At 42.3% G+C, this 27,183-nt stretch overlaps 1 protein-coding gene across 1 annotated transcript; it reads right to left on the reverse strand.

Moving 5' to 3' along the window:
- Positions 1-1,120: 1,120 nt before the first annotated feature.
- Positions 1,121-26,888, reverse strand: SEMA3E (semaphorin 3E). The gene is made up of 13 exons (XM_039341417.1): positions 26,799-26,888; positions 21,152-21,271; positions 20,020-20,162; positions 18,783-18,897; positions 17,753-17,822; positions 16,224-16,368; positions 13,311-13,533; positions 12,530-12,621; positions 10,667-10,708; positions 7,623-7,789; positions 4,783-4,850; positions 3,374-3,513; positions 1,121-2,261 (listed from the first exon to the last, which is right to left on the reverse strand). The coding sequence occupies exons 1-13, from the start codon at positions 26,812-26,814 to the stop codon at positions 1,806-1,808; spliced, it is 1,797 nt and encodes a 598-aa protein (XP_039197351.1). The 5' UTR covers positions 26,815-26,888; the 3' UTR covers positions 1,121-1,805.
- Between the last annotated feature and the right edge of the window lie 295 nt (positions 26,889-27,183).

Consider the following 27,183-nt stretch of genomic DNA (forward strand, 5'->3'; position numbering starts at 1 on the left):
TCATTAAAACAGTCAGTTCGGTTTAAAACATTGATACCCCAATCCAACGACTCAAATTAATTGGAGAAAAAAAAAGTATTTCTAAATCACCAAGTTGGTTAGGAGACATCTGTTGTGACACCAGATTTGATGTGACTTACTAATGGAGTTTGGAAAGTCCACTCATCCACATCTAGTCTCCAGTTCAGTGTTTTGTACAGCCTGGTGCCTACACAGAGGGCGGGGGTGCTATGTGCCTTTTTGCTGTGGGGGGGGGGGGAAGAAGTTAGGTTAATAGAGGGCAGTTTCCCACTGTAGATATCAACCTTTTAAAATGAAAAAAAAAAACTACCTTGGCTGTAGTTCAGAAGGAAATGGAAATAATATCAAATTACTGATATTTTCCAACCTTTTACCAATGTTAACCATTCTAATGGGCATTCTGCTTATTACAAATTTTCTACATTTATGAGAAGGACTTTATGGTAAGAACAGACCCAGAAGGGACAACACTCAGAAATGATAAAACTGGCAAGACTTTCTCTTTAATATACCTAGCATATTCACACGTATGGCTAATTCTAAAATTCTGTTTTGTAGGCCTGTGTCATTGCACCAAGAGTTGTTAAAAGATCTTCACAGGATGAACCTGGGATCACCTGTTACCCTGTCTTGGTACAGGGCCCCGGAAGCCATAACTGAAATAGTTGGGCTCAGTTCAGGAAAATTATACAGTAATGTTTTGCGCCTGTTAATGTGTTAATTGCAACAAAGACACCTTCTTTTGTTGCTTCTGCAGATATGCTCCGCTGCATCGCTCAAATAATTTTGCTTTTTCAGCTTTTATTTATGTAAGGTGACCAACCGTCCTCCTTTAGGGAGGACAGTCCTCCTTTTGTGAGTTCTGTCCTCCCTCGAAAAGTGTCCTCCTGCATGTCCTGTTTTTTGATATTTGAAGACTAATTTGCAGGGCTTTTTTTTCTTTCTCATAGAACGCTCAGAACAGCGTTTGGGTACCTTTTTAATGTTTTTTTTTTTCCAAATTTTGCATAAGCTGTGCTACTCCCACTATTGGCTTTCGAAAGCCAATTAAGAATTGCTGCTGAGCGCGCCAAAACACCCAGCTGGCAAACTTTGCACATGCAAGTTGTCTGTATTATTGTTGCAATGAATAAAATGTTTCTTTTATTTACGATATTTTTTTCTTCAATTTATTTGTGTCCTCCTTTTCATTGCAAAAAAGTTGGTCACCTTAATTTATGATCACCTTTTTCTCCACTCCCCAATTCTCCTATGCCTTCATATATGCAAACCAAGCAAGAATTAGAAACATGCTTTTTTTCCTAAGTGAAAACTGGAAAATTTCCTAGAATTTAGAAAGAGGCTATGGGATAGGCTATGTGAAAATCAATTTTAGCTATGTTTGAAATAAAACAAACAAACAAACGATACAATTTACTGGTTGCTTTGCTTTTCAAAACATCAGCATTCTGAACTCACTTAAATACCCCCAAATACAGTAAAATATACAGTGCAAGCCTGTCCATGATTAATTGGACTAAATGCTGAATATGAAGATTGTCAGATTGTCTTTCAATTGAAGCTGGATTCATAATGATACAGTTAAAATTCAACAATTAAGTAGGTTTCTTTTTTTTAAAAAATGCATCTAAATAGACATCAAGTATATAACTTACTAAAAGCATTTTAGCTTATTTCCAGTCTCAACGTCCCCTTTTGTTGGGTCCAAACACCACAAAGGTCTCCTGAATGGATTTATTTTGGGTGGTGGGAGGGGGCTGCATGATATATTGGGTTCTCCCCCATCAGGAGCCAGCTTGGGTGTGCCTGGGAACTCGGTAATGCTCTGATTTGATACGTGCCTTTTTTTCTTGTGGATTGGCGTACTTCCACTTAGATGGAGTCATTTTCAGCTTTTTCCTCTTCTTATCTGTGCACCACACTTTTTCACAATATTCCTCCACTCTTTGAAAATTGCTGTAGCCTATCAGTTGCAGGAACTCCTTGTACCACGGCCTTGATCCATGGGAGATGCCGCTCTGTGCAGGGCAGGGCATTTTCTGAGCTAGATCCTCTTCGTAGTCCCTGTTGAACATGTAGTCTACGCGTTCCTCTTCCACGACTTCCAGGGTGATTTTTTTCACTGTGTGAACGATGCTGTGTTCCACTGTCTGGCAAAAATACGTTCCAGCATCCATTCGGTGCAGTCTTAAAAACAACAGGCCAATGTCCATTTTAAGAATCCTCTCATCAGCCTTTACCTGTGTGCAAGTCAAAGAGGAAACTGTTTCATCCATTGGAAGGTTACAAAAAAAATCAGACTGATGAAACTAAGATTGACTAGCAATAAATGACTAAAGTGAGAAATATATTTACATTTCTAATACAATTGCACACATGTGTAACTGAACTGGGTTTAGGGGAAGAGTCTAATAAACGTATCAGTAAAATTTAGAAAATTTTGAATAAGATGCAGGAGTGTTAAATTCAAATAACTTGAAGCACAATGTACCCCAAAGTTAAGTTTCTGAAGGCATGACTAGTTTTACTGATTTATTTATAGTTCTTTTCTGAATACCCTTTTGGTCTAGAATAGCGACTGCCGGCCTGTGGACCGGATGCATCATGGCGAACCTGCACCCACCCCACTGCCGGCAATGGAAAAAAAAGTTGCGATACGTCGCGACACGTGACATTGCGAGTTTGACACCCCTGGTCTCGAAGTTGCCCTTAACATGGAAAAAAAGAAAAAGAATTTAACTTCCTTGTTTAAAGTAATCACAGCAGATCTGGGACTCAGCAGCACCAATTCTCCAGAATGGCTGAGGACTTGAATGAACTTTGTTCCATTCAGAATCTGTCATACGTATGTTGCTGTTTATGTTCAATTAGCTATGCTGAACAATGCTAAAACTATTTGGGGAAGAATATTAGTGGAAGTGTGAAAGGCGTCATCACAAACTCCGCGGGACTAAGGGAACGTACGCAATGCTTCTTCGATAACAATATTTCATGAAATAGAAGCAGTGCTTGATGGTCTCTGTGTGTGGGTGTGTCTTCCAGCCATGACTCTTTCTGAGCTGAACCTGACAAAACACTGAACGTAGTGACGGGGGGGGGGGAGGCATAGAAGGAGTTAGGTTCCGTTTCAAAGGGCAAAATGAGACTGGGGAGCACAGGAGCAGCACCTGTTGGGAACACCTGAAGCCGCTGGATCTCCCAGCTAGAACCCTCAGGAAGACAGGCGCCCTCTGCACCTCTACCCCTGTACCTCCAAATCACACGTTGCCCTTTGACACCAGGTGATCTGCACAGCCTTAGAAAAACCCCATGAAATCAAGAGCAGGGCCAGGGCAACGGTAATCCCAAGTACCTCTTCTTTCCGGGCTTCGTGAGCTCTCTGCACAAACCAGATCACTTTGGCTTGCAAGGTCCTGGGGATACACTCCAGGAGAGTGCTGTTGTGCTCTATGCCGTACGCCAGCCGCTCCTCTGTCTTGCCCAAGGCATCTCCTGCAGACGGCGGGAGACACGCATCAGACACGCATCACTTGCCCTACCGACTTCTAAAGAGAAACTGATGTTTGCTTTTAATGTGCAAAAGTAGAAAGTCTCTTTTATCGGATAGCAACCGAGCATTCAACATGGAGGACCTTCCCCCTACGGCCTACTTTTGGAGCGGTCACCAATATAGAAAATATTCCGCTGGTTTTCTTATGTAAACAGTGAGCACATCCGCACATCTGCTTTGCCACGCTTACCTCCGATCGCAGAATTAACAGAAAATCCTATCAACAGACAAAGCCCTGCCCTCTCACCCGACCCTGCACACATAACATCTGAACTGGAGCCAAGTTACGATGTGTACGGCTTCTCCATGCAATAATGTAAGATGAGGCCTTGGTTTCCCCTGCCTGAGATTCGAACACAAAGTAGGAAATGTACCCCAATTACAGTAAGTGGTTCCAGCAGGGTGCTGCAGCTGCCACCAGCAGGGTGCTGCACCTGCCAAAAAAGCCAACACAGTGCTGGGCTGCATTAACAGAGGGATATACTCAAGATCACGTCAAGTATTAATACCACTTTACAATGCCTTGGTAAGGCTACACTTGGAATACGGCATCCAGTTTTGGTCACCACGATGTAAAAAAGATGCTGGGACTCTAGAAAGAGTACAGAGAAGAGCAACAAAGATGATTAAGGGACTGGAGGCTAAAGCATATAAGGAAAGGTTGCTGGAATTGGATATGTCTAGTTTAATGAAGAGAAGGACGAGGGGGGACAAGATAGCAGTGTTCCAATATCTCAGGGGCTGCCCCAGAGAAGAGGGAGTCAAGCTATTCTCCAAAGCTCCTGAAGGCAGGACAAGAAGCAACAGATGGAAACTAGTCAAGGAGAGAAGCAACCTAGAACTAAGGAGAAACTTCCTGACAGTGAGAACAAGTAACCAATGGAACAACCTGCCTCCAGAAGGGTGAATGCTCCAACACTAAAAGTTTTTAAGAAGAGACTGGACAGACTTTTGTCTGAAATGGTGTAAGGTTTCCTGCCTGAGCAGGGGGTTGGACTTGATGACCTCCAAGGTCCCTTCCAACTTTATTATTATTATTATAAAATCCGCCTGCCTCCTCTGATCCACCCAAAAGACTTCACATGATCTTGATACCCTCCCTCTGCTGATCCGACCTAGGACTGCATTCACCCGCTTAGGGCAGCCCTCAGCCTGTTGCAAACTCCCAGCTGCACGATCTTTCCTGCAGAAAAAAAAATAGTAATAATTACCTAGCAATGGCTGGCCGAAGCACTGCTGAGCTGCATTTCCATGACGGATATCTTGTCTACGGAAGCGTCTGAGCAAAATGAAAAACAATTCGCAAGCAGCTGAAAACTCATGGTTGTGACTGCAAAAGGCAGAAGCCTCTATCAGGAAACGGATGTTTTCAAAGTCAGCGGGATGGAAACAGGCTGTGTCCCCTTAGAAGTGACCAAGGAAGCTTCACTCCAAGAGATAATATGGGGATGTATCAGAGTTATCTGGGCACAACTCAGTGAATTATACACCACGCTGAGGCCATAATCTTACCATCGTCTAGTACAGGGGTAGGCAACCTTGGCTCTTTTATGACTCGTGGACTTCAACTTATGAGCCGAGGTGGCGCAGCAGTTAGGGTGCAGTACTGCAGGCCACTTTAGCTGACTGTGTTCAGCAGGTCAGCGGTTCAAATCTCACCGGCTCAAGGTTGACTCAGCCTTCCATCCTTCCGGGGTAGGTAAAATGAGGACCCAGATTGTTGGGGGCAATGAAAATATATATATATATATACATTGCTTACTGGTGTATACCGCTTAGAGAGTGCTTGCACTTAAAGCAGTATATAAGACTCATAAATAAATAAATAAATAAATAAACTCCCAGAATTCCTGAGTCAGCATGGCTCAGCTTGGAAACCTCTCCCTTTCCCCTCAGCATGGCTGGCTCAGGAATTCTGGGAGTTGAAGTCCACAAGTCATAAAAGAGCCAAGGTTGCCTACCCCTGACCTAGGCCTAGACCGCTTTCTGACTCGTAAACTTCAACTCCCAGAATTCCTGAGCCAGCATGGCTCAACTTGGAAACCTCTCCCTTTCCCCTCAGCATGGCTGGCTCAGGAATTCTGGGAGTTGTCCACAAGTCATAAAAGAGCCAAGGTTGCCTAACCCTGGCCTAGGCCTAGACTGCTTTCTGACTCGTAAACTTCAACTCCCAGAATTCATGAGCCAGCATGGCTCAGCTTGGAAACCTCTCTTTTTCCCCTCAGCATGGCTGGCTCAGGAATTCTGGGAGTGGAAGTCCACGAGTCATAAAAGAGCCAAGGTTGCTTACCCCTGGTCTAGTATTTGTCACATCAGTCTTACAGCAATGCAAGCATTAAATGCCAGTCTGCTAAAGAGAGACCTGACTCTCTTTTTCTGGCAGAAATGGGTGGAAAAACTGCACATTGGCAGATGGGACCAGATTTTCTCGCTGTAGTGCAGAGATGCCTGCAGCCTCTGAAAGAGAAACTGCCTTCGCTTTGCTTTCTTCTCCTGTCCAATGTAACCCATGCTCCACTGCCAAAATCAACTTCAAGTGAATCAATGCACGTTGCCAGCATGACTCTTTTCCCCTCTCACCTTCAAATGTGGTTTATCATTTGCTCCCGAAACGTTTCAACTCAAGTAAAAAAAATTGCCTGACCTGTTTCTGCACTTTTCTCTTTAGTACTGTTTGAATCCTTTAAAATAATAACACTAATAATAAAAATAATGGCTAAGTCCGCAGTCTGGGTGTTCCTTTATAATAATAAAAAAGTACATTTCTGAAAAATGTTTGCAGCATGTGGTTTATCCCTTTGTACAAACTTGGTTAATATAGGCTCCCATGTGTTGTGAATTTGGAAAATCGGTTAATTCAGTTAACCAGGACACCTCTGTTTCATGACCACAGCCTTTGATCAGAAAGGGTGTTACCAGAGGATTGTCCAGTTAATCCCAATTGGTCAATCCAAGACATCCCTCGGAAACAACCATCCAGCCTCCAACAGAGGACTTACGGTCACGTCCAGTGAGCTGAAAAAGACTTCTAAAAGGAACCGTATGGATGCCCTCTACAGCCCTGAACGGATGCCCTCAGCAAAGCATGCCATTGGAAAACAATTTTCAAATTTGGAGTCCCATTTCTAAAGAGCAGTTCTGAGTATGAAATGGATTGTCTGATCAAAAACCTCAAAGGTTTCTTGAGTTCAAAGTGAGCAGAATCTGCAGGGAATGCCGAAACCGTTGTGACGGCAGCTGTGGCCCTGCTCCTTTCCATCTTCATTATATTGATAAAAAGGGGCAGGACTTCAGTTACGCAGCTGCCGCTTTGATTTTTGTTTTGTTTTTTACCTGCTGTGTGGTCATCCCTGGTCAAAAGGCTTCAATTTTGAAACTGAATGTGTTTTGAGCACTAACGACTTCAGAACACAAAGTAGCTGTTCCGTGCTTAAAATGTGTGTTTGGAATCAGTTCAAATGCAGAATTTTTGCAAATCGCATGCCATTTCATAGGCAAAGTAAGATTCTTACCATTCTCCCCCCCCCAATATTTTATTAATTTTTTATAATTACAAATCCTTAATATTTTATCAGCAACATATTGTCTGGGTTTTAATATTTAGCTTACTAACTCCCTTCTCTCTACCTCGTTTTTCTAGCTATTGATAAAACTTATTTCATGTTCTAAAGCAGGGGTAGCCATGCTGGCTCAGGAATTCTGGGAGTTGAAGTCCACCAGTCATAAAAGAGTCAAGGTTGCCTACCCCTGTTATCCTGAATCTTCTTTCTCTTTCGTTTTCAGTGTCAATCTGTCCATTTCTGCACAGTCTAAAATTTTCTTAATTATCTCTTCCTCCACTGGTAGTTTTTCATCTTTCCAACGTTGAGCAAATACAATTCTCGCTGCCGTTAACACATGTAACCTTAAGTATACACATTTGTTCTCATGATTTCCTACAATTATACCTAACAAAAATAATTCTGGCTTGAAATCTATGTGGTTTTTAGTCGTTTTCTCTAACCATATATGTATTCTTGACCAAAATCTTTTGGCTTTATAGGATTCTTACCTTTTTGTCTGTGTTCCTGTTGGATAATATCTGGAACAGGAGAGCCCATCCCAGGCACAGTAGGGATCCCTCGCCAGGCAGCAATCAGTGCAGGCTGACCCATACATGTCACACTGGTGGAACTTCACCTGTGCGATGGCAGACTCAGACCCAACGTAAATTTGTTGCTGTAAGGAAAGCACAACGATCTTTAGCACAATCTTTGGCGAGTCCCCTTCATACTGATGATCCATGGCTTCAAAAGAATATGCCAGGAGAAAGTATATTATGAACATGCAATGAAAAAAAAAGCCACTTCCTACATTGTTATGGCTGATGGAGCACGATCAAGAAATACTACAGAAATCAATTGGTTTGGGAGCAGCATTGCCACCCTCAAGCCATCGCTTAGCTTTTTTTATATATATAAAAAGTTTTATTGGTTTTTTCCATTTTTTCCCAGCTTAGGACACAACGTGGTGGTCAGGGTGTCAAGTCGTTCAAAGACAAAATCTTATAAGTATAGCTCAAATTAATGATCGAAAATTTCCTCTCTGTTTCCTAAATATAATATAATTACTAAAACGTAATTGGAATATGACAACTGTAATTAGTAAAGCTTAAAAACAGGATATAGATTATTATAATCGCATGGGATTGATGATTTCTGTTTGATTGACTTTTACCTAAAACTGTATTAATTTTAATAAGCAATATTATATTTGAGCCATCACTTAGCTTTGAAGCAGAGAAAAAGGAAGGGTGTTTCACTTCTTATGTTTTATCCTTGCAACAGCCTCTAACACAGCGGTTCTCAACGACCATTTCATGGGGGTTGCCAAACAACGCCGTCCGCCATTTTTTCCCCCTTTTCCTTAGCTGTGCTATTCCCTTTTATTCTATTGGCTTTTGAAAGCCAATAGAATAGACTCTCTTGAATAGAGTCTAATTCTATTGGCTTTCAAAAGCCAATAGGAATTGTCCAGGCTGTCTCTGCCCTGCTGAGCCCGCCAAAAGTCCCATTCTGCAAACGGTGCTGCACCAATTGAGTAGTCCTCGACTTACGACCGGTTGAGTAGTCCTCGACTTACGACCGGTTGGGGGTCACGGCATTAAAAAGATTGAGAACCACTGCTCTAACATGAACAGCCAGCTTCCTTCAGTGTCCCTTTTGTAGAAGAGGGTGAACGAGCATTCGGCCGAAGGGAGATCTAAGCCAGCTTCCCTTGGCCTGGCTCCCTCTTTTCACCAACCATCATGCTTCTATAATGAAGCTGTAACCTTATTGCAGGTTATAATGAATTAAAACCTCATTTACGGTACGTGGTGGACCGCGGGCACTTTTTGATTTGATGTGACGTGGCAAAAAGATAAATTACTGTCAAATTCTGGACAAAATTTGCTAAACAAGGTTGAGCTAGCATTCTTCCTTTGTGAGGCAAACAGTATACTGTCAGGGGAAATCAAACTGTCCAGCTATGTCTTCACTGCTCAGGAAAATAAAAATCAAACTGAGTTTGATATTAAACGGCTTTAAGATGCCTTAAAGTGTTTGGTTTCTTAGGAGACCGGTGCTTTATTTATCAACAACTGCAGCAAGATCTCATTTCACATTTTATAAATCAGGAAAAAGGGATTGGTTATGTAAGAGTTGAAGGAAATTCGACACAGCTTGTATATGCACACACATCTACTGTAGGTGTACACACACATGGAAACAAACACAGTGAGAGAGGCAAGTATATATCTGAACACTTATCTGGGAGGTAGAGCTATACATTAATATTTAACATTCTAGACCACCCCATGAAAATTCATTTTATATGGCATATTTTGTTGTACTATAGTAGCAGAAGTCTCTTGAAGCAGAAGGAAAATGAACAAAGATAACAAATCTGACCTTTCAAAGGATAACATGGAAGCAGCCCTCAATTTCACATAAATGTATTGAACTGAATATTATTTGACTGAATTTAACTGATATATATATATAAACCAGTTATACATAAAAATACTATTACTACTAAGTAGGTATTTCTAAAGTATTGTTTTTGGTGCCTTTAAGCTAGTCTTGACTCTTTGCAATTGTCTGGATAAATTCCTAATGTTTTCTTGGAAAGATTTTCCACAAGTGGTTAACTCTTGCCTATTTTCTAGGGCTGAGAGAGTGTGACTGGCCCAAGGTCACCCAGTTGGCTTGGGGCCTAAGATGGGACTAGAACTCACAATCTTTGTGGAAAGATTATGGGCTGGTTGAATGTCTGTTTGATGAATCAAGATAGAAAATAAAATTCTAGGACAGTGATGGCAAACCTTTTAGAGACCGAGTGCCCAAAACCTGCCCCCCGTCCCCATTCCACCCTGCCCGCTGGGCCACCCACCACCTACACGGCCCGCCACAGATCACCCAAGCGGCCCAGCAGTGCCGTGGCCACGCCCTCCACCCGTGTCCCGCAGCATCATCTGCGTGTGACGGGGCGCAAGGGCAGAGTCTTGTCCCCGTTGCCCGGCTACCATGTCCTTGGCTGCACTACTTTGTGTGGGCTGTGCCTGGGGTGACTCTCCTCTGGGAGGGCTGCTGGTGAGGAGGGGGCCATGGGAGGAGGCGGGACTGGGGTGACGGCATGTGTGCCCACAGAGAGGGCTCCGAGTGCTGCCTCTGGCACCCGTGCCATAGGTTCGCCACCACTGTTCTAGAACATACTATGCCCTGGATAGATGCATCAGGTATCTTTTGGGATATCTCTACCTATATTGGGAATCTGCACCTGTGGGATGTTTTCCTGGTTGCTTCATTTTCTTAAAGCCAAGGGCTGACCTGAAAAATTAAAGCACCACATGAGTCCTTTAGTGTGTAAAGCTATCCTCGCATAGGAGAACTTTACATCTCACAAGAGAAGGGGTTTTGAAATGGGCGCCTTAAATACTCTCTATGAAGCCTGATGGGCCACTGGAAAAAAATAACAGTTTAGAACAAAGATTTTATCTTTGAATGTCTACATACTGGACATATTCATACTGCTAAGAAGAGTGAAATAATTTTCTTAAAAAAGAATAACACTTACTCTTTTGGAAGAAATTTCCATAAAAATAATAGGAGTTGGCACCTGAAAGTGAAAACATTTTTCTTAATTAGGAAAGAAGCTATCCATGCAGTTATGATAGCTATATGTTGGTGATCGGTCAATCAAGAGCCGAGGTGGCGCAGCAGTTAGGGTGCAGTACTGCAGGCCACTTTAGCTGACTGTGTTCAGCAGGTCAGCGGTTTAAATCTCACTGGCTCAAGGTTGACTCAGCTTTCCATCCTTCCAAGGTAGGTAAAATGAGGACCCAGATTGTTGGGGGCAATGTAAATATATACATACATTGCTTACTGGTGTACACCGCTTAGAGAGTGCTTGCACTTAAAGCGGTATATCAGTCTCATAAATAAATAAATAAATAAATCCAAGAATTATACATTTTGTGCCAAGATTATTTAGCAAAGGTAGATTCCTTCTGTCTTTCAGCCACTCTTCAGATCACCCAAAGCTTACTGTAGTGAGCAGGAAGCAGCTTTATCCATATTCAACATATTGTCTATGGAGATTCTCAGTCTTCCGGGTCATGGTTGTCTCAAAGGTGCTTTTTTACGAGGCAACTGGACTTTCTTGTTTTTCTTTGAAGATGTTTCACTTCTTATCTAAGAAGCTTCTTTAGCTTTGACTTGGGAATGGAAGGATTTATATTCCTTGCAGACAGGTGGTCATTTGCATTCTTTTAAAGAGTTGTTGAGGCCACTTGGAGCTTTATCTGTATCCTCAAGGTCACCTGAGTTTGTCAATGGGTGTGGAGCTTTCTTGAAACTGCTGAAAGGACTGTGTTGTAGACTGTTGTATCCCTGCCCCTCTGTTGAGAGAGGGCTATTCAATTTTGACATAGATGGCCTCTTTGACCCCTTTCAAACCAGTGGTCTTCTCTATCCAAAATGTGGGCTTTTCTGTCTTCAAAAGATTGGACTTTGTCTTTTAAATGCAGATGGGCTGCTGAATACATTAAGGCAGAAGCTTGTCCACCCCAAGGATAAAACACCCAAACACAAACTAAGCAACGTGGTATATGCAGTACAATGCAGTGAGCCTTGTGCAGATCTGTACATTGGGGAGAGAAAGCAACCACTTCATAAACGCCTAGCACAACCTAGGAGAACAAACCCATCAGGACAAGATTCAGCAGTCCATTGGCATTTAAAAGATAAAGGCCACTCTTTTGAAGTCAGCAAAGTCCACATTTTGGACAGAGGACTGCTGCACCCAGGTGTAATATGTTCCTGATGACAAGTGCTGGCTAAAAGGATGCTACATTTGTACCAGTTGCAGTTTCTGGGTGTTATTAATTCTTGAGGCTGCCCGACTCCAAGACTCTGGCAGTTTACAAATTAGAAATACACAGAATAAAGCACACAACTGACCAGGAGAGCAGAACACCATCTACTGAACACCCACAGCCAAATGGGGCACCTCAAGGGCTGGGAGGAGAGCCAGGGGAGATGCACAAGCCTTTGGGGAGAACGTCAATAGGGAGAGCCAGGACTTTGCATAGAGGCGGCCCCCTTGCTGGGTCATGCAAGATGTCAGGACATAATTGATGGGATCTGGGATGCACTGGCAGGCTGGACCATATTGGGCTGGCAGTAACCACTGTTCCTTCAGCGAGTCAGGCCCTGGAAAGCTTAAAAGGTAATAACCAGCACCCGGATTTTCACCTGGAAGCCAGGTTAAAAATGGTCCAGCTCACAAAGCAATGGGGCCACGTGCAAACAATGTGACACCCTCTTCACTGCCCATGCTACTGCATTCTGGGCAGGCTGTAGTTTCTGAATAGTGGTGAGGGCAGTGTAGAAGGGTTCAATCTGGGTTAAAAGCCTGGTGTGTAGTAGGCTCACTTACTTTGAACACTTGCAGCTCTTCAAGAATCACTTCCTCCATAGATTCTGTATCTTGGTTGTAAATTGTGATAACTTTCAAGACAATTCCATTATCTGTAGGTGAATATGAAAAGATGTCTATCAGATAATTAGGAATTGGTTTAAAAAAAAACATGTCAATCATTTAAGATGAAAATGTTTGAAACTAACATGCCAAAATTTAAATCTGCAAGTTATTAAAAATAAGTATATATAAATTTAAATAATCAGAACAAGGAACCACATCTAGATAATTTCAAATGTCTGAAATTTAACAACTTAATGGAATGGAATGGAATAGAATAGAATAGAATGCAGGATGGGATGGGATGGGATAGAATAGAATAGAATAGAATGGAATAGAATAGAATAGAATAGCATAGAATAGAATAGCATAGCATAGAATAGAATAGAATAGAATAGAATGCGGGATGGGATGGGATGGGATGGGATGGAATAGAATAGAATAGCATAGCATAGCATAGCATAGAATAGAATACTCTACTCTATTCTCAAAGGACTGAAAGAATGTTGACCTCACTGTTCACCATGCATCAAGTCAAGATGCATTCACTACTCTTATGAGATAGGGCAATTATGAAGGATGAAAACAGGAGGAAATTACTGGCTAGAAATAAACGAGAAGTCAACATTAGGCATGAAGCAGCATGGATGGTTTAGGGCTGGCAGATTGCAAATGGAACTAGCCTGACACCCATGGAGAGGGAAATTTAAACCATCCACTTTCCCTCTTTTTCTCTTACCTGTTCCGATAAACAAGACATCGTATTGGCCATCTTCTGCGTCTACTCTGTCTACAGCTATTTGTTTGAGTCTGTACTTTCCATCTGTCTTCACAAGAATTGGCCTTTTGTGCACTGGCTGGACAGTTTGATACATCAGCGGGTGAGTTCGAGCAAAGCGGATGGCCTCATCCGGATAGTCCTTGGTGCTCCCGTGCAGACCCCCGTTCACTTTGCTGGCACACTGTGAAACACAAAGGAGAGAACATGACGACATTGATGGTGCTCTCTGTTATGTGTGCATTTGTGCCTGCGACTAAGCAATTTTATGTATCTATCACATCAAGGCATTAAAGGGAGGCACGTGCCAACTGTGAATCACGTTTTTTTAATTTTTGCCGAATTGGATTGCAGCTCCTGTACGGCAGCCCTCCACAGGCACAATCTTAAAGTTAATTGCTCTGTCAGCACCATCCTTCCACTTTAAGATGTAGCCAGTCAGATTGTCAAGCTTGTCAAAGTTGGGAAAAGAGACAAGTATCATCTGTAATAATCACTGTATGCCACTGGGGATACAGCATAAAGACATGGCATGGTTTCCTACATATGGCCCTGAACGCATGCATTTCTGTACACGAGCGGGACAACAGAAGCAAGGATACTTTCCTTTCTGCACCCACTGGCAGCCCTTATATTATGGGATGGCATCCTCTTAGAAATCAGACTGACCCACTTTCGGAGGGACCATGGAGAGCCAAGTTGTTTTAGGGGGCCACTGGGAGTGACAAGACCCTCAGGATGAATGAGGTTCTTTTGAAGTTTTACATTTTTATGAAATTGATACTTTAATTGGCGTGCACTTGTCTTGCTTTGATACTCTTAATTGCTGCAGACCACTGGAAGTCTGGGGGTATAAATTTAATGAGTAAATAATAAACAAGCAAGCAAGCAGACTGACTAAAGCAAATCAGTTTATACTGGAGTCTTTTATGTAGCGACTCAAAAATAATTCAGTGGGGGGAGGCTCACTCTGTCTGTATGCCAGCCTGATACCAGCTTTTGAACAGGAAGCTTTTAACTCCTTCAGCAACCGGACAGAATAATGGGTTTTAACTCTGGATCCTTTAGTTCAAAAGTTGCTTCATGCTCTTTAATTGGAACCATTTAACATTCTGCTAGAAACAGCTGAGTAGACATTTACTTCTTCCACAGATTGAAAACAGTGGGGTTTTTCAGAAACATTTAAAAGCCCAGCCACAGTAGCAGACTCTCCCCATTTAGACTGGATTTTCAATCAATAAAGTGAAATCAAATACTCTTCATGTTTACTGGAAACATTCATTTTTAACGTGTGGCAAGACTATAACTGACAATCATAAACTCCAACGCTCATCAAACGGGGCAGTGTTTATTTTCCTTTTCTTGGGACTTAGGTCTTCTGAACTATTTGCTCTATGATGGTTTGAAAAATTAATTTTCTCATCAGCCTGCAGCAGAATTTTCATCAGCTGCTTGTCATAAAAGGCAGAAGTTGTGGTTTTCAGCAGAAGTTCAAAGGACTGGTTTTCTGCAGATCGACTCAGTTAGTGACAGCTGAGTGCCAAATTCTGCTGAAAAAGACTGTCTCCAGCAAGATTTGAGAATGTAATACTGAGCTGGAGATGCGTGTTTGTATGTGTGTGTGTGTATAAGTGTGTCCAATTCTCTTTCTCTCCATTTCTTCATCTCTTTCTCTTTCCCATTGCTCACATGAAGCGTTAATACCACTTTACAATGCCTTCATAAGGCCACACTTGGAATACTGCATCCAGTTTTGGTCACTGCGATGTAAAAAAGGTGTTGAGACTCTAGAAAGAGTACAGAGAAGAGCAACAAAGATGATTAGAGGACTGGAGGCTAAAGCATATAAGGAACGGTTGCTGGAATTGGGTATGTCTAGTTTAATGAAGAGAAGGACGAGGGGGGACATGATAGCAGTACTGCAGGCCAATTTAGCTGACCGTGTTCAGCAGGTTAGCGGTTCAAATCTCACCGGCTCAAGGTTGACTCAGCCTTCCATCCTTCCGGGGTAGGTAAAATGAGGACCCAGATTGTTGGGGGCAATGTAAATATATATATACATTGCTTACTGGTGTACACCGCTTAGAGAGTGCTTGCACTTAAAGCAGTATGTAAGTCTCATAAATAAATAAATAAATAAATAGCAGTCTTCCAATATCTCAGGGGCTGCCACAAAGAAGAGAGTCAAGCTATTCTCCAAAGCGCCTGAGGGCAGGACAAGAAGCAACAGATGGAAATTAATCAAGGAGTGAAGCAACCTAGAAATAAGGAGAAATTTCCTGACAGTTAGAAAAATTAACCAATGGAACAACCTACCTCCAGAAGCGGTGAATGCTCCAACATTGGAAATTTTTAAGAAGAGACTGGACAGCCATTTGTCCAAAATGGTATAGGGTTTCCTGCCTGAGCAGGGGATTGGACTAGATGACCTCCAAGGTCCCTTCCAACTTTATTATTATTATTATTAATTATTATTATTATTATTATTATTATTACTACTACTACTAAACTGCGAAAATGAGCTGGCAAATAAAAATTTAAAAATTTAAATTTAAAACTGTGTTTTGTTGAATAAGATGTAATGTAGTTTCACACATCTTTTAAAATAAAAAAAAATGAGCCAAACTTATGATTGTACAACTGGCCATTGTGGCTGGTTCCTGCTGTAATAAACCTTGGTTTGCGAGGTCAGTGAAGGCTGCGCTGATCAGGATCAAGTTTTTTAAAATCATGTTTACAAATCTCAGCCACCTCAGAGTCGTGAGCAAAGCACATACACAGAAATACGGGGTGGAGGCTTCCATTCCTGCCTTTTTAAAACAGAAAACCATAGTCCCACTCAAAGGGGAATCGGCTTATCCCCTTTAAACTCACCGATCCAGGCCTTGGGTAAGGCACTTTGCCTTCGTACACAGACCAATGGTATTCAGGTCCTTCTCTGTGAGCATAGGGTCCATTGAAAGCCGCCCGGATACTCGCCATGTGATAGACACAGACCGCATACCCGTGGAATATATTGCTACAAATCAAAAATGGTAGAAGTCCACAATGTGAAAGTTCTTCAAAGAAAGCTTGTCATCACGGACCATTCTGCAGAACAGTGGCTTCAACCCTTGCTCCCTCTCACCATTCTTGAGTCTCTTTATGCCACTGACAATTTCCATTTAAGGATCTGCTCTTGCAATACCCAGGTAGGACAACTTGTGTTGCAACTCTGTCACACCTGTTTTTGACCTCCCCTTGTGAACACCTTGCTTAGGGCTCAGGTCTTCTCAGAAGCAAAAGCTGCTGGGTGCCTCTTCCTTCCCAATGTGTTCCCTTACTTGAAGACAGGGAAGCCGGGGAGATGGGTGTGTATGTGGGGGGGGAAGAGGGGAGGCTTCAGTGTCAGAGAAGTGGTGACAAAGGACAACGGTGGCCCTATTTCCAGATTTCCTCATAGTTCCCTTCGTCCGGTTAGATCCCACAGGCTGGGCCTCCTTCGGGCCCCGTCGGCCAGGCAGTGCCATTTGGCGGGGCCGCGGAGGAGGGCCTTCTCTGTGATGCCGCCCACGCTTTGGAATCAGCTCCCCCCGGAGATTAGGACCGCTCCCACCCTGTTGGTCTTCCGTAAGCTACTTAAGACCTGGCTTTTCCGGCAGGCCTGGGGTTTATAAAACCTGACCCCTGGATGATTGTTTTTGTATTGTTGTTTGTTATGTTTTATGTGTTTTTTATTGTTAGCCGCCCAGAGTCCTTCGGGAGTGGGGCGGCTTATAAATTTTAAAAATAAAAATAAATAAATAAATAAAATTTCCTGTGTCGGTGAGTGGTGCAGCCTTGATTGCTTGCTCAAGCAGTCGGCATTTAATTGACAGCCAACAATGTTGAGTAGCTATGAAAATTGTTTAGTGTTTCAAAAGAACATGTCAAGGCCTGTTTCTTTAGTGTTCCAAAATGGGTATTAATTTGCACTGCTGTTTTATTCTTAAAGAAGAAAGGGAAAAAAAAGAGAAGCAGGGCAAAATGGGCAAACTGCTTTGAAGGACATCCTATCAAATGCATTTAGCCTAAGTCAAATGGTATGATCACTTCGTTTGGGTATGAAAGGTAAGATCCAGACTAGGGCTGGCTGGGATCTGGGATCCATCTGGAGAGAAAATTCCATCTGGACTCCGTGATCCTCCAGAGCCCCATTCAGGAGTCGGGATTCTTTGCCTACGGATTCTAAGCAATTAACCCAATGACGACCATTTTATTGTCCAGGACTAAATTGCATCAGATCATTCTTATAATGTTTATTGCATCAGATCATTCTTATAACGTTATTATCTAACTGTCCTATTGATTTGCTAATAGGGCAAAGGGGGCTTGTGGCCTGTCCCTCAGGGACTCTATGATCTTCCCACATCATATCTGTATACCTTGTAGTGTTGAAGAGTCCAAATATCACCGGGTTTTTGTTATCCCGAGTCTGGAGCAAAAATATGTCCTCTGCAAAAATGGAAACAAGATGCAGTTTATCTTGCACTCAAATTAGATTATTTTAATAATATACATAAATAAATAGACAAATGACTTGTTTATACTACCTAGCAAAGAAAATAATTTTGCATGCTTAATTCTGTAGGGTTATTACTGACCCAGAGGGCCAATTTGTGTGTCATGCTATATCACGGTCTCCTGTTCTGTTTGGAACTGTAAGGAGAATGGAAAGATTTATTATAACTGTGGCTAATTAAAAACAGCAGTGAAAGCTTCCTGTCTCTTCTGTGCTACTAAACTGGAAGAAGAAGTGGAAGAAAAACATGCAAATTGAAACTGGTTCACACATTATTCTAAACTGGGGTTTATTTCAACCAGTATTTGTTGGAAAAGCCACACTTGTCCCATTCACACATAATGCTAAGCCAAAACCAAACAGGTCACATTATATCCCAACATGTGAACCTTGCCACTATGGCTGCTGCATGAAACCATGATTTATTGCCTTGACTGAACAATCATGACCTTCCTGTTATGAAATATTTAAATAGAGCTATGCAACTATTTTTCACTTTGAGCCCTTATGAGGGTTCTGCCTTCAAACTCTTTGCAGCCACGTAACTCACCCAGTCCCCTGGACTGCAAGGCGATCCAACCGGTCAGTCCTAGAGGAGATCAACCCTGACTGCTCTTTAGAAGGCCAGATCCTGAAGTTGAAACTCAAGTACTTTGGCCACCTAATGAGAAGGAAGGACTCACTGGAGAAGAGCCTAATGCTGGGAAAGATTGAGGGCAATAGAAGAAGGGGACGACAGAGAATGAGATGGCTGGATGGAGTCCCTGAAGCAGTAGGCATGAGCTTAAATGGAGTCCAGAAGATGGTAGAGGACAGGAAGGCCTGGAGGAACGTTGTCCATGGGGTTGCGATGGGTCGGACACGACTTTGCAACTAACAACAACAAAACTCACCCAATTCGTCAAAATGCGTGTCAATGCCATTCATCCCTGGTACAGAACATGCCAGTCTGGCCTTGAGGAAAGTGGTCCACTTATTCACCAGCATCCTTTGTCCTCCCATGTCATTCTGAGAAGAAGACACAAACAAGAAAGTTCTTTCTCAGAACCAGGTTAGACGCTGCTAAGTTGCATTCACACAACATGACTCAGTCCATTCATCTTCCGTCTTAGCGCAAAGCACCAGACCACAAACTAACCCAAGCTGCATACATACACGAAAGTTGAAAAAAACTTCAGTCAGTGTCTGGTATGACTGCATAGGTTAGGTCAGGGGTAGTCAACCTTGGCTCTTTTATGACTCGTGGACTTCAACTCCCAGAATTCCTGAGCCAGCACAGCTGGCTCAGGAATTCTGGGAGTTGAAGTCCACAAGTCATAAAAGAGCCAAGGTTGACTACCCCTGGGTTAGGTCTTCAGAGGATTTCCTATCTGGTCATAGCCAAGTTGTGGTGGCCCTGTAGGAAAATGATTTTGACTGACTCATAGCGGTACTTTTAGGTCCAAGAAACGGAGTTCCTCAAAGAGGGTGTGTGCTTGTGATGCTATAAACTCTTGAAAGCTAGAAAGGGGAGCCTCTAATCTCTTGTGCAGAGGCCCCATGTGCCACTCCTGAGCATCAGAGACTCAGCTGAGCAGAGGTAGGAGGCAGGGAGGGGATGGGAAGCTGGTGGGATCGGCTCTTCTGTTCAGCCCATCACAATGCAAAACGGTGCTCATGTGTGCTTTGGAATTAAAATAAGGAGCAGACCCGAACTTTATACATTCAGTTCTACACAAAAGGGACTTCTTTCTCTTTCCATTCTCTTTCACCGGAATCCTTTTTATGTTGCCCTTCTGTGGGGTTTTTTTTTGGATACCTCTCTCTCTGCAAGCCTAACCGAGCTCTGCCAGAGTCACATCAAGGTGGGTGGGTATAGGGGTGGCTGATATGGAGATTGGGACTGGACTCACAATTCAAGCTTGGCTTGTGAGAATGTGTGTTCTTATTTTATTCCAGCTTTCCTAAAACTGCCTTCTCCCGGCTCATGCCAGCAAACCTTCTGGGACTGAGGCTCATCTGTTCTAGAACGAAGAAGCCCAACATATCTGACGGGTGTCAAGTTGGGAAAAGCTGAATTAAATACACAGAAGAAAAAGAAGGAAGAAAAGCAGCGAATCGCCAGTAGATGGCAATAAAAGTGTTCCTTACCACACAGACCCGGCCCACTCTGGCATAGAGAGCTTGAGCGCCCGTTTCTGCCTCTAAAGCTTTCTCGGTGAAGAAGAAATACACCTTGTTGTCCTCCCGGTCTTCGTTGTCAGGAATCACATGGGAACTAACAAATTTAGGTTCTTAAAGAGACAGTGAGATACGGGGATTGATGGAACTGCTTAATTCCTGTGTCAGCAAACTTGCATTCAAGATAATAAGGTTTCAAAAACATCAGAACAGCTCCTTCTGGATATGCAACAATTATTCTGGAGTCTAAGACAGTGTTTCCCATTCAAAGCTCTTTTATTCTTGCGGTGTCCTCATGTATTCCTCTGCTGCAGAACTAGCTAACATTGTAGGGAAGAATGTTTGGTTCTGCGGACTATGGCAGTGATGGCGAACCCTTTAGAGACTGAGTGCCCAAAATCTAGCCCCGCCCTGCTTCCCCACCTGGCCCTGCTCTGCCCTCGTCCTGCCTGCTCCACTCCCACCCCACCCCGCCCATCACCCCACCCACCCGCAGGGCCACTCACCGCCTCCATGGCCCACCACAGATCGCCCAGGCGGCCCAGCAATGCCATGGCGGCCATGCCCTCTGCCCGCACCCCACAGCATCAACTGCGCATGATAGGGCGCAAGGGCGGAGTCTTGTCCCCGCTGCCTGGCTACCATGTCCTTGGCTGCGCTGCTCTGCATGGGCTGCACTTTAGGGCAACTCTCCTCTGGGGGGCTGCTGGTGAGGAAGGGACTGCAGGGGGAGGCGGGGCTGGGGCGACGGCACATGTGCCCACAGAGAGGGCTCTGAGTGCCGCCTCTGGCACACGTGCCATAAGTTTGCCACCACCGACCAAGGGCATAACTTCTCGGCTAATCGAAATGTTGCAAAGCATAACTTCTATTTGCATTGTCCCATACGAGATTATGAACCTCTCTAAATTAACTTGTATCATGGTCCATCTCCATGATGATAACGTAAAGATGGACCACCGTGCTTTGTGGGATAAGACCCACGGTAGACGTTCCATGTAAGCTGAGGCCAGCATATTATTCTGAAAGAGCATTTTTGATGCTTCGTAGTGGCGACTGCTGTTTTTGTTCTCATTACCCTTATTGTTAGAGCCATTTCTACCTTTCAGCAGCCGATCATCATCAGGCTCAGTCCGGATGTGAGCCATGCGGCCCATCATGCGGAAGATGGCGGCGTCTCTCCCCCAGTAGTCACTGTAGAGTCCAGTAAATAGTTCGTTTCCTGAAGACCAAAGAGGCAAAGATAGATAGTAAAGTCTCCAGCAAGTCCAACTCAATTCCTAATGACAGTATGACCACAGTTTTCTCGGCCACAGGACAGAAGTGATGTCCTCAGTGGAAGTGGTCCGAGGGTGTGCATTCTGCGGCTTGCAGGGTTAGCTCAGGTTTAAAAATCCTGACTCACAAACTGTGATTGTGAGCTCATTAGATCACACTGGCCAAAATATGCCAAAAATATGCCAAAACTCAGCTCTGCTCTGGGCAATGAGTTGAGTCCAGGCCAGGCAGGGTAGAAGGCGGGTTGGGGAGTCCTATAGGCCTGACAAGAGTCACACAACACATCTCTCTGTGGTCCTCTGGCATCTGCACATTCCCCTCGATCTTATTCTCCAACTCCAGACTCGCTCCTTCGTCAGAGCAACCACTCTGCAGATCCCTGGGACTGGAATCTCCTCTTTACCACAAAGACACACATGCCCCAAAGGACTTCTGGGGTGTAGCATTTCAGTTTATACCAGAATGCCCCAGAATCTTCAGACAACAAGAATTGTTGCATGTTGAAATCCAGGCTATCACAAAGGAGTCAGCATGTACTAATATTTTTCAGGTTCTCTTAACCCAGAACAGTAATCTTGTAATTCTAAACTTTACAGATGTGGAAAAGTCTGTTTGATTTTGATATAAATATTGTGTGCTGTGAGTTTAAAACAAATATTTAATATATAATAGTGGGAAACTCAAATACTTTGGCCACCTAATGAGAAGGAAGGACTCACTGGAGAAGGGCCTAATGCTGGGAAAGATTGAGGGCAGTAGAAGAAGGGGACGACAAGAGAATGAGGTGGCTGGATGGAGTCACTGAAGCAGTAGGCGTGAGCTTAAATGGACTCCAGAAATGGTAGAGGACAGGAAGGCCTGGAGAACGTTGTCCATGGGGTCGTGATGGGTCGGACACGACTTCGCAATTAACAACAACAACAACAACAGTGGGGTATTATACAGGCTAATATTCTACAACTGACTAGAGATATGGCAAAGATTCAGTAATCTAATATTTAGACTCTATATTTTCCCTAACATAAGCTAAGGGTAATTAGCTTTATATATCACTGATTCATTTCTTAAAATATAGATACTGGTATCAGTGGAATCAAAACAACTTGCATATATTTACCACGAGATGGCAGCCAAGCCACAAAATAGTGGAAAACCATATTATACATACAAAAAAGAACGGTCCTCTCTCACAATAATTTATTTATTTTCTTCCTTTTTTAAACTTGAAAGAAAACAAATGCATTTTCTAATTTACATTTCACCATTAAAATGAATACTACTATTATTTTGATTATTAGTGTGTTTTCTCAAGGATTTACAATTTTTACTTGTGGATTTAATTTTGGTTTACATTAATTTGAAAACAATTATGCTGTGATTTTAAGTAATGACTTCAATAATGTAAACTCTCTACCAGGTAGGCTCTGAAATCTGTTTCCAACAAGAGATGTGTTATTATTTCTTAGGTTTTGCTTAATACTGAATAAATACTGATTTCAAACTCATGAGGCCCTGAAGCTAAGTCAAATGTTAGCAGACAAATACATTTTAGCAGCTCATACTGATGTGGTACTTCATGGCAGAGTCTGCAAAATAATTATGTGATCATGTTCTCTAGTTCTCGGCTTTAGAAGATACAACTTTGACATCTACAGAAATACAGAAGTCGTGTTTGTGTGTGTGTGTTTGTGTAGCCTTATGACCCAGATTGTTTAGCTGGCAGGACTCCAATCATTGGACTCCCCCAGACTAGCTTTTCATGATAGTTGAAAATAGGCCTATATAAGAGAAAAACTGTTGGCTTCCATAGGAGTCTGAAGCTTCTCTCTACACCTAATGAAACAGCTGTGTCTTTCCGAGACTTCCACAGCAGATTCAGAAACTGCTTGTCATAATTTCAGTCTCTGAAAGAGCATTTTATCTCTGTTCTAGATTCTTACCTTAGAGCATTGCTGCCCAGACTTGTCTTTGGTTGGGGATGAGGAACATCTTTGTAAAATAAAAATTATTGCATGCCTGTGATTTTACTGTTCTTATAGTTTGGATGCTTCTTTAGCCTGCTTTGACTTTCCTGATCTTTCCTGGCTGTGTCAGCTCTCCGTACCCCTCCCCCCTTTTACGCACTTGAACGACTTCTTCAAAGGGCATAACAAGCAACCATCTTTATTCTGTCTTTTCTAAAAGATGCTATGTTTTCTTTCTGGAGTGGGGAAACTCAAAAGATAACAAACCAAACATCTCTGGAAACTTTTCAATAATTGCAGCTATTTCCACAAATCAGCTATTTAACATATATATATATATATATATATATATATATATATATATATATATATATATATATATATATAGATATATATATATATATATATATATTTGTAGGTCTAGGTCTTTGGTTGTTCGGGTTTTCTCCCGCGTAAAATTGGAAGTGTCTTGGCGACGTTTTGACAAAGTCCTCATCTTCAGGCTGGTGTTTTCGGCTTCGTGCTTCTAGGAACATAGCTCCTAGAAGCACAAAGCCGAAAACACCAGCCTGAAGATGACGAATGAGACTTCATCGAAACGTCGCCAAGACACTTCCAATTTTACATGGGAGAAAACCCGAATAACCAAAGACCTACATACAAACACTCACGAAAACCTAATAGCCCATTTCAAGCAAATTTGCATAATTGTACACCTATGGTTTTAAATGATTGATTGAGAAATTTAACGTGCAGATCAGCTCTTTAGAAAAGATGCAACTATATTTCAAACTCATTTCTACTGGCAATTTTCTTCTTGCAAGGCACAGAGTCAGCATTTTTTCAGTAGTAGGAATTTTCAGAGGTCTATAATTAATAATGTTGTATTTACTTGGCAATAAATCTACTTTCAGTGAGGATGTTCGTGTTCAGCTAGAATTGTCTGATCAAGCATTTTCTAGAACACTGAAATATTAATCCACACAGGACTAGATCTTCTTTCGATGATGACCTTGATGCAGTGTAATAGCCTGATTAGATTTATTTAACAGTGTTTGAAAAAAAAATCTCTTCCCAATTTCCATATATCTTTGCTACATACTTCCAGCCTTTCGACAGAAGAACCTGGTTGACTTGAAGAATGTAGCTGCATCATAGTGAACTCAGGGCCCTAGAAGATCCTTGGTTCTTTCTCAGTCACTGGCATCTGACTGATGGGCAACACTGCCTGGCACTAGATGATCTATCAATTTATACTGTCTCTCCATGGGAAAATACAGAATTGCCATCTCCCTCCTCTCAGAATGAAATGGTCCCTTTGCCGTTGTTCCTAGAGTGGCCTTCCACTTCAGCATCTACCTATATGGGTGCTGCTTCATCTAGGTGCCTGCTTGGTTTAGCTGGGCATTGGGGTGTCCTTCAAGCCTTTAGTGATCTGCTAGGAATGTATTCTCCAGGCATGCTTTGCTCCTCCCTCCCTCCCTCCTTCCCCACACACATACAACACATACAGATGAGGCAGCACAGAATAATCGGAAATAATGGGTCTCAACTGAGAAAAGCATGCCCTACCACTAATGGTACAAGGGATCCATCTACTCCTCAGCTACAGCAGCTAAAAAGTTCTGGAGCAGAAAAGAGGCAGATCAGAAGTTCACCATTTGTCAAAAAGCCACACGCCTAAAGAAAACAGCCTTTCTTTCAAGAACTTGTGTGGTCTTTGTTAATTCACCAGTCAGCTCTATTACAAACTAGGAAGTTGTTTTATTGAAAGCAGGCTGGAGAGCGTTTGAGTCATAAAATTATTTATGGAATATGCCCAATCATTTAACATTTTTATATAGCATTAGCCATGGTTGAAAGCTTATTCCGCTTTCTGATTGTCATTCAGAATTTATTCATTCAAGAGTAGAATTGTTTCTTACTGTTTTACCTTAGTATCAAATAATCTCTCCCAAAACTGAAGCTAATTCACAAGAAAACGTTAAACGAGAAACAAAACAAAACAGAAGTGGTAGGGAAGGAACACAAGTTAAGCCTTCTCTGTTACTTGTGCTTAAATTTCATCCATTAAAATAATTTCATTTTAGAAATTTTGTTTGGAGTTTGCCCAGTATTTTAATTTAATGCACACAAAACCACAAAAGATTATACTGTATTTTTTTTCCCTGCTGTAATACAGACATTTCAGTAAAAGTTACTCTGAATCATGAGGGTTTTTTTAAAAAAAAAAAAATAACTACATGCAATGTATTTTAAATTGCCAAAGTGTGCCATCAGGCTACTGATTGTCATGCCATTAAATATGTTGGACTCAATTCCAAAACGAAATTTTGAAGGACATGAACCTGTCTGGAGCTCTTTAAAACAACTAGAACTTGGAAAATGTTGTGAAACCCCAGGAAAAGCTTGAAAGCGCTGCAGAGAGTCTCTGCATCCAAGCTTCTGTGTGCTCTGGAGGTCCAAAATGAATCCAAATGTGTGGATGGATGGCTTGAATAAGTGAAATTAAATAAAACTGTTCCCTATTCTTCTCTGAGTTGACTTTCTGTGCTTACTTTTTCCTACACTAAACTAGAATGAAAGAAGGGAACACATTTGTAGGACCATCCGGGAGGACACATTTTCCTCCTTGTTTATCTCTGTGAGAAAACAATATTGATAAAGCTCTAAATTGTTTGCACTGGAATTAGACAAGCAATAAAAGAGCAGCCATCGTGAACTCTGAATGGAAAAGCATGTGCAAGTAGAGCTGAAGCCTATTCTCTTATGCTCCGCGGTTGGTGTCTCCCCTAGAGATGGGGATTCCATGTTGGCTTAAGGTCATCCAGTCCCAACCATGGCTGCATGCCCCTCTTCGCTGGGTCATATTTTTTTCTGAGCTTGGTTTAGATTCAAGTACACAAGTGAACAATGAGTGGCTGCTCACTGTCTGTACTGATCACTTGGAACAAATCTCATCTTAGCTAACATGGTTCCAAGGATGCCTGTTGCACTGGCCCATATTTATACAGTATGATATAGGGTGGATATCATACCAACATTTCCAAACTACACCGTGAGTCTGCTAAACGCATCTGTGAATGAGTGCTGCATGAGTTCTCATAAAGTGCAGGGATGAATGTTGGGAACTTTCCTGTTATGGAGAAACATGCTTAGATCTGTAGCCTCCATTTCTGTAGGCCTTGGATTGAATTTCCAAAAGGGAATTGTTGAAACTGGGGCAGTAGGAGCTGGCACAACTGGGATTTCTCCCACATTCAGAATAGATTATGTGATAAATAACAATAACGGATGGCAATAACACAGTCCGTCAGTTTAACAATGCCTGAAGAACACCCGACGTTTCCCCAGTGTGATGCAACAGGCAAGACGGATGGCAGACCAATCCTGAGACTCTATGACTCAATTCAACAAAGCCCGACATAAGTACACAAGAATAGATGGAATAATGGCAACAAGCCTTAAAGAGTTTGTGCGAATAGCAAAGGAGTTCTTAATTATTACCATATAAAGTGGACATGAAGGAGGAACTTGGTGCATATGGACATCTGCCCCTTCCTTTCTCTAACCGGTGAGCTTCTAGATGAAAGAGGTGATCCTTTAAAAAAAGTACAGAAAGTATTAGAAGAGTTACTTGCAGATGAAAAAATATGAAAAGTAATAGATGTGTCAGTGTTTTCTATTCAGAATAATATAATCACACACTCCAGTCTCCAGGGTTGACATGTTAAGATGGTGGAGCCATTTACCACCACCACCACCACCCCATTGCGTATATTCTGAAATGTGTCATCCAGATCTTTTAAGTAGAGATTTAAGTCTCTTCCCTCCATTTCCACCCATGCAGAAAAAGACAATCAGACCAGTTATCGTAAGTATTAATTTTATA

This window comes from Crotalus tigris, unplaced genomic scaffold (genome assembly GCF_016545835.1).
Source record: "Crotalus tigris isolate CLP2741 ecotype Arizona unplaced genomic scaffold, ASM1654583v1 scf7180000017764.6497338, whole genome shotgun sequence".
Lineage (NCBI taxonomy): Eukaryota > Metazoa > Chordata > Lepidosauria > Squamata > Viperidae > Crotalus > Crotalus tigris.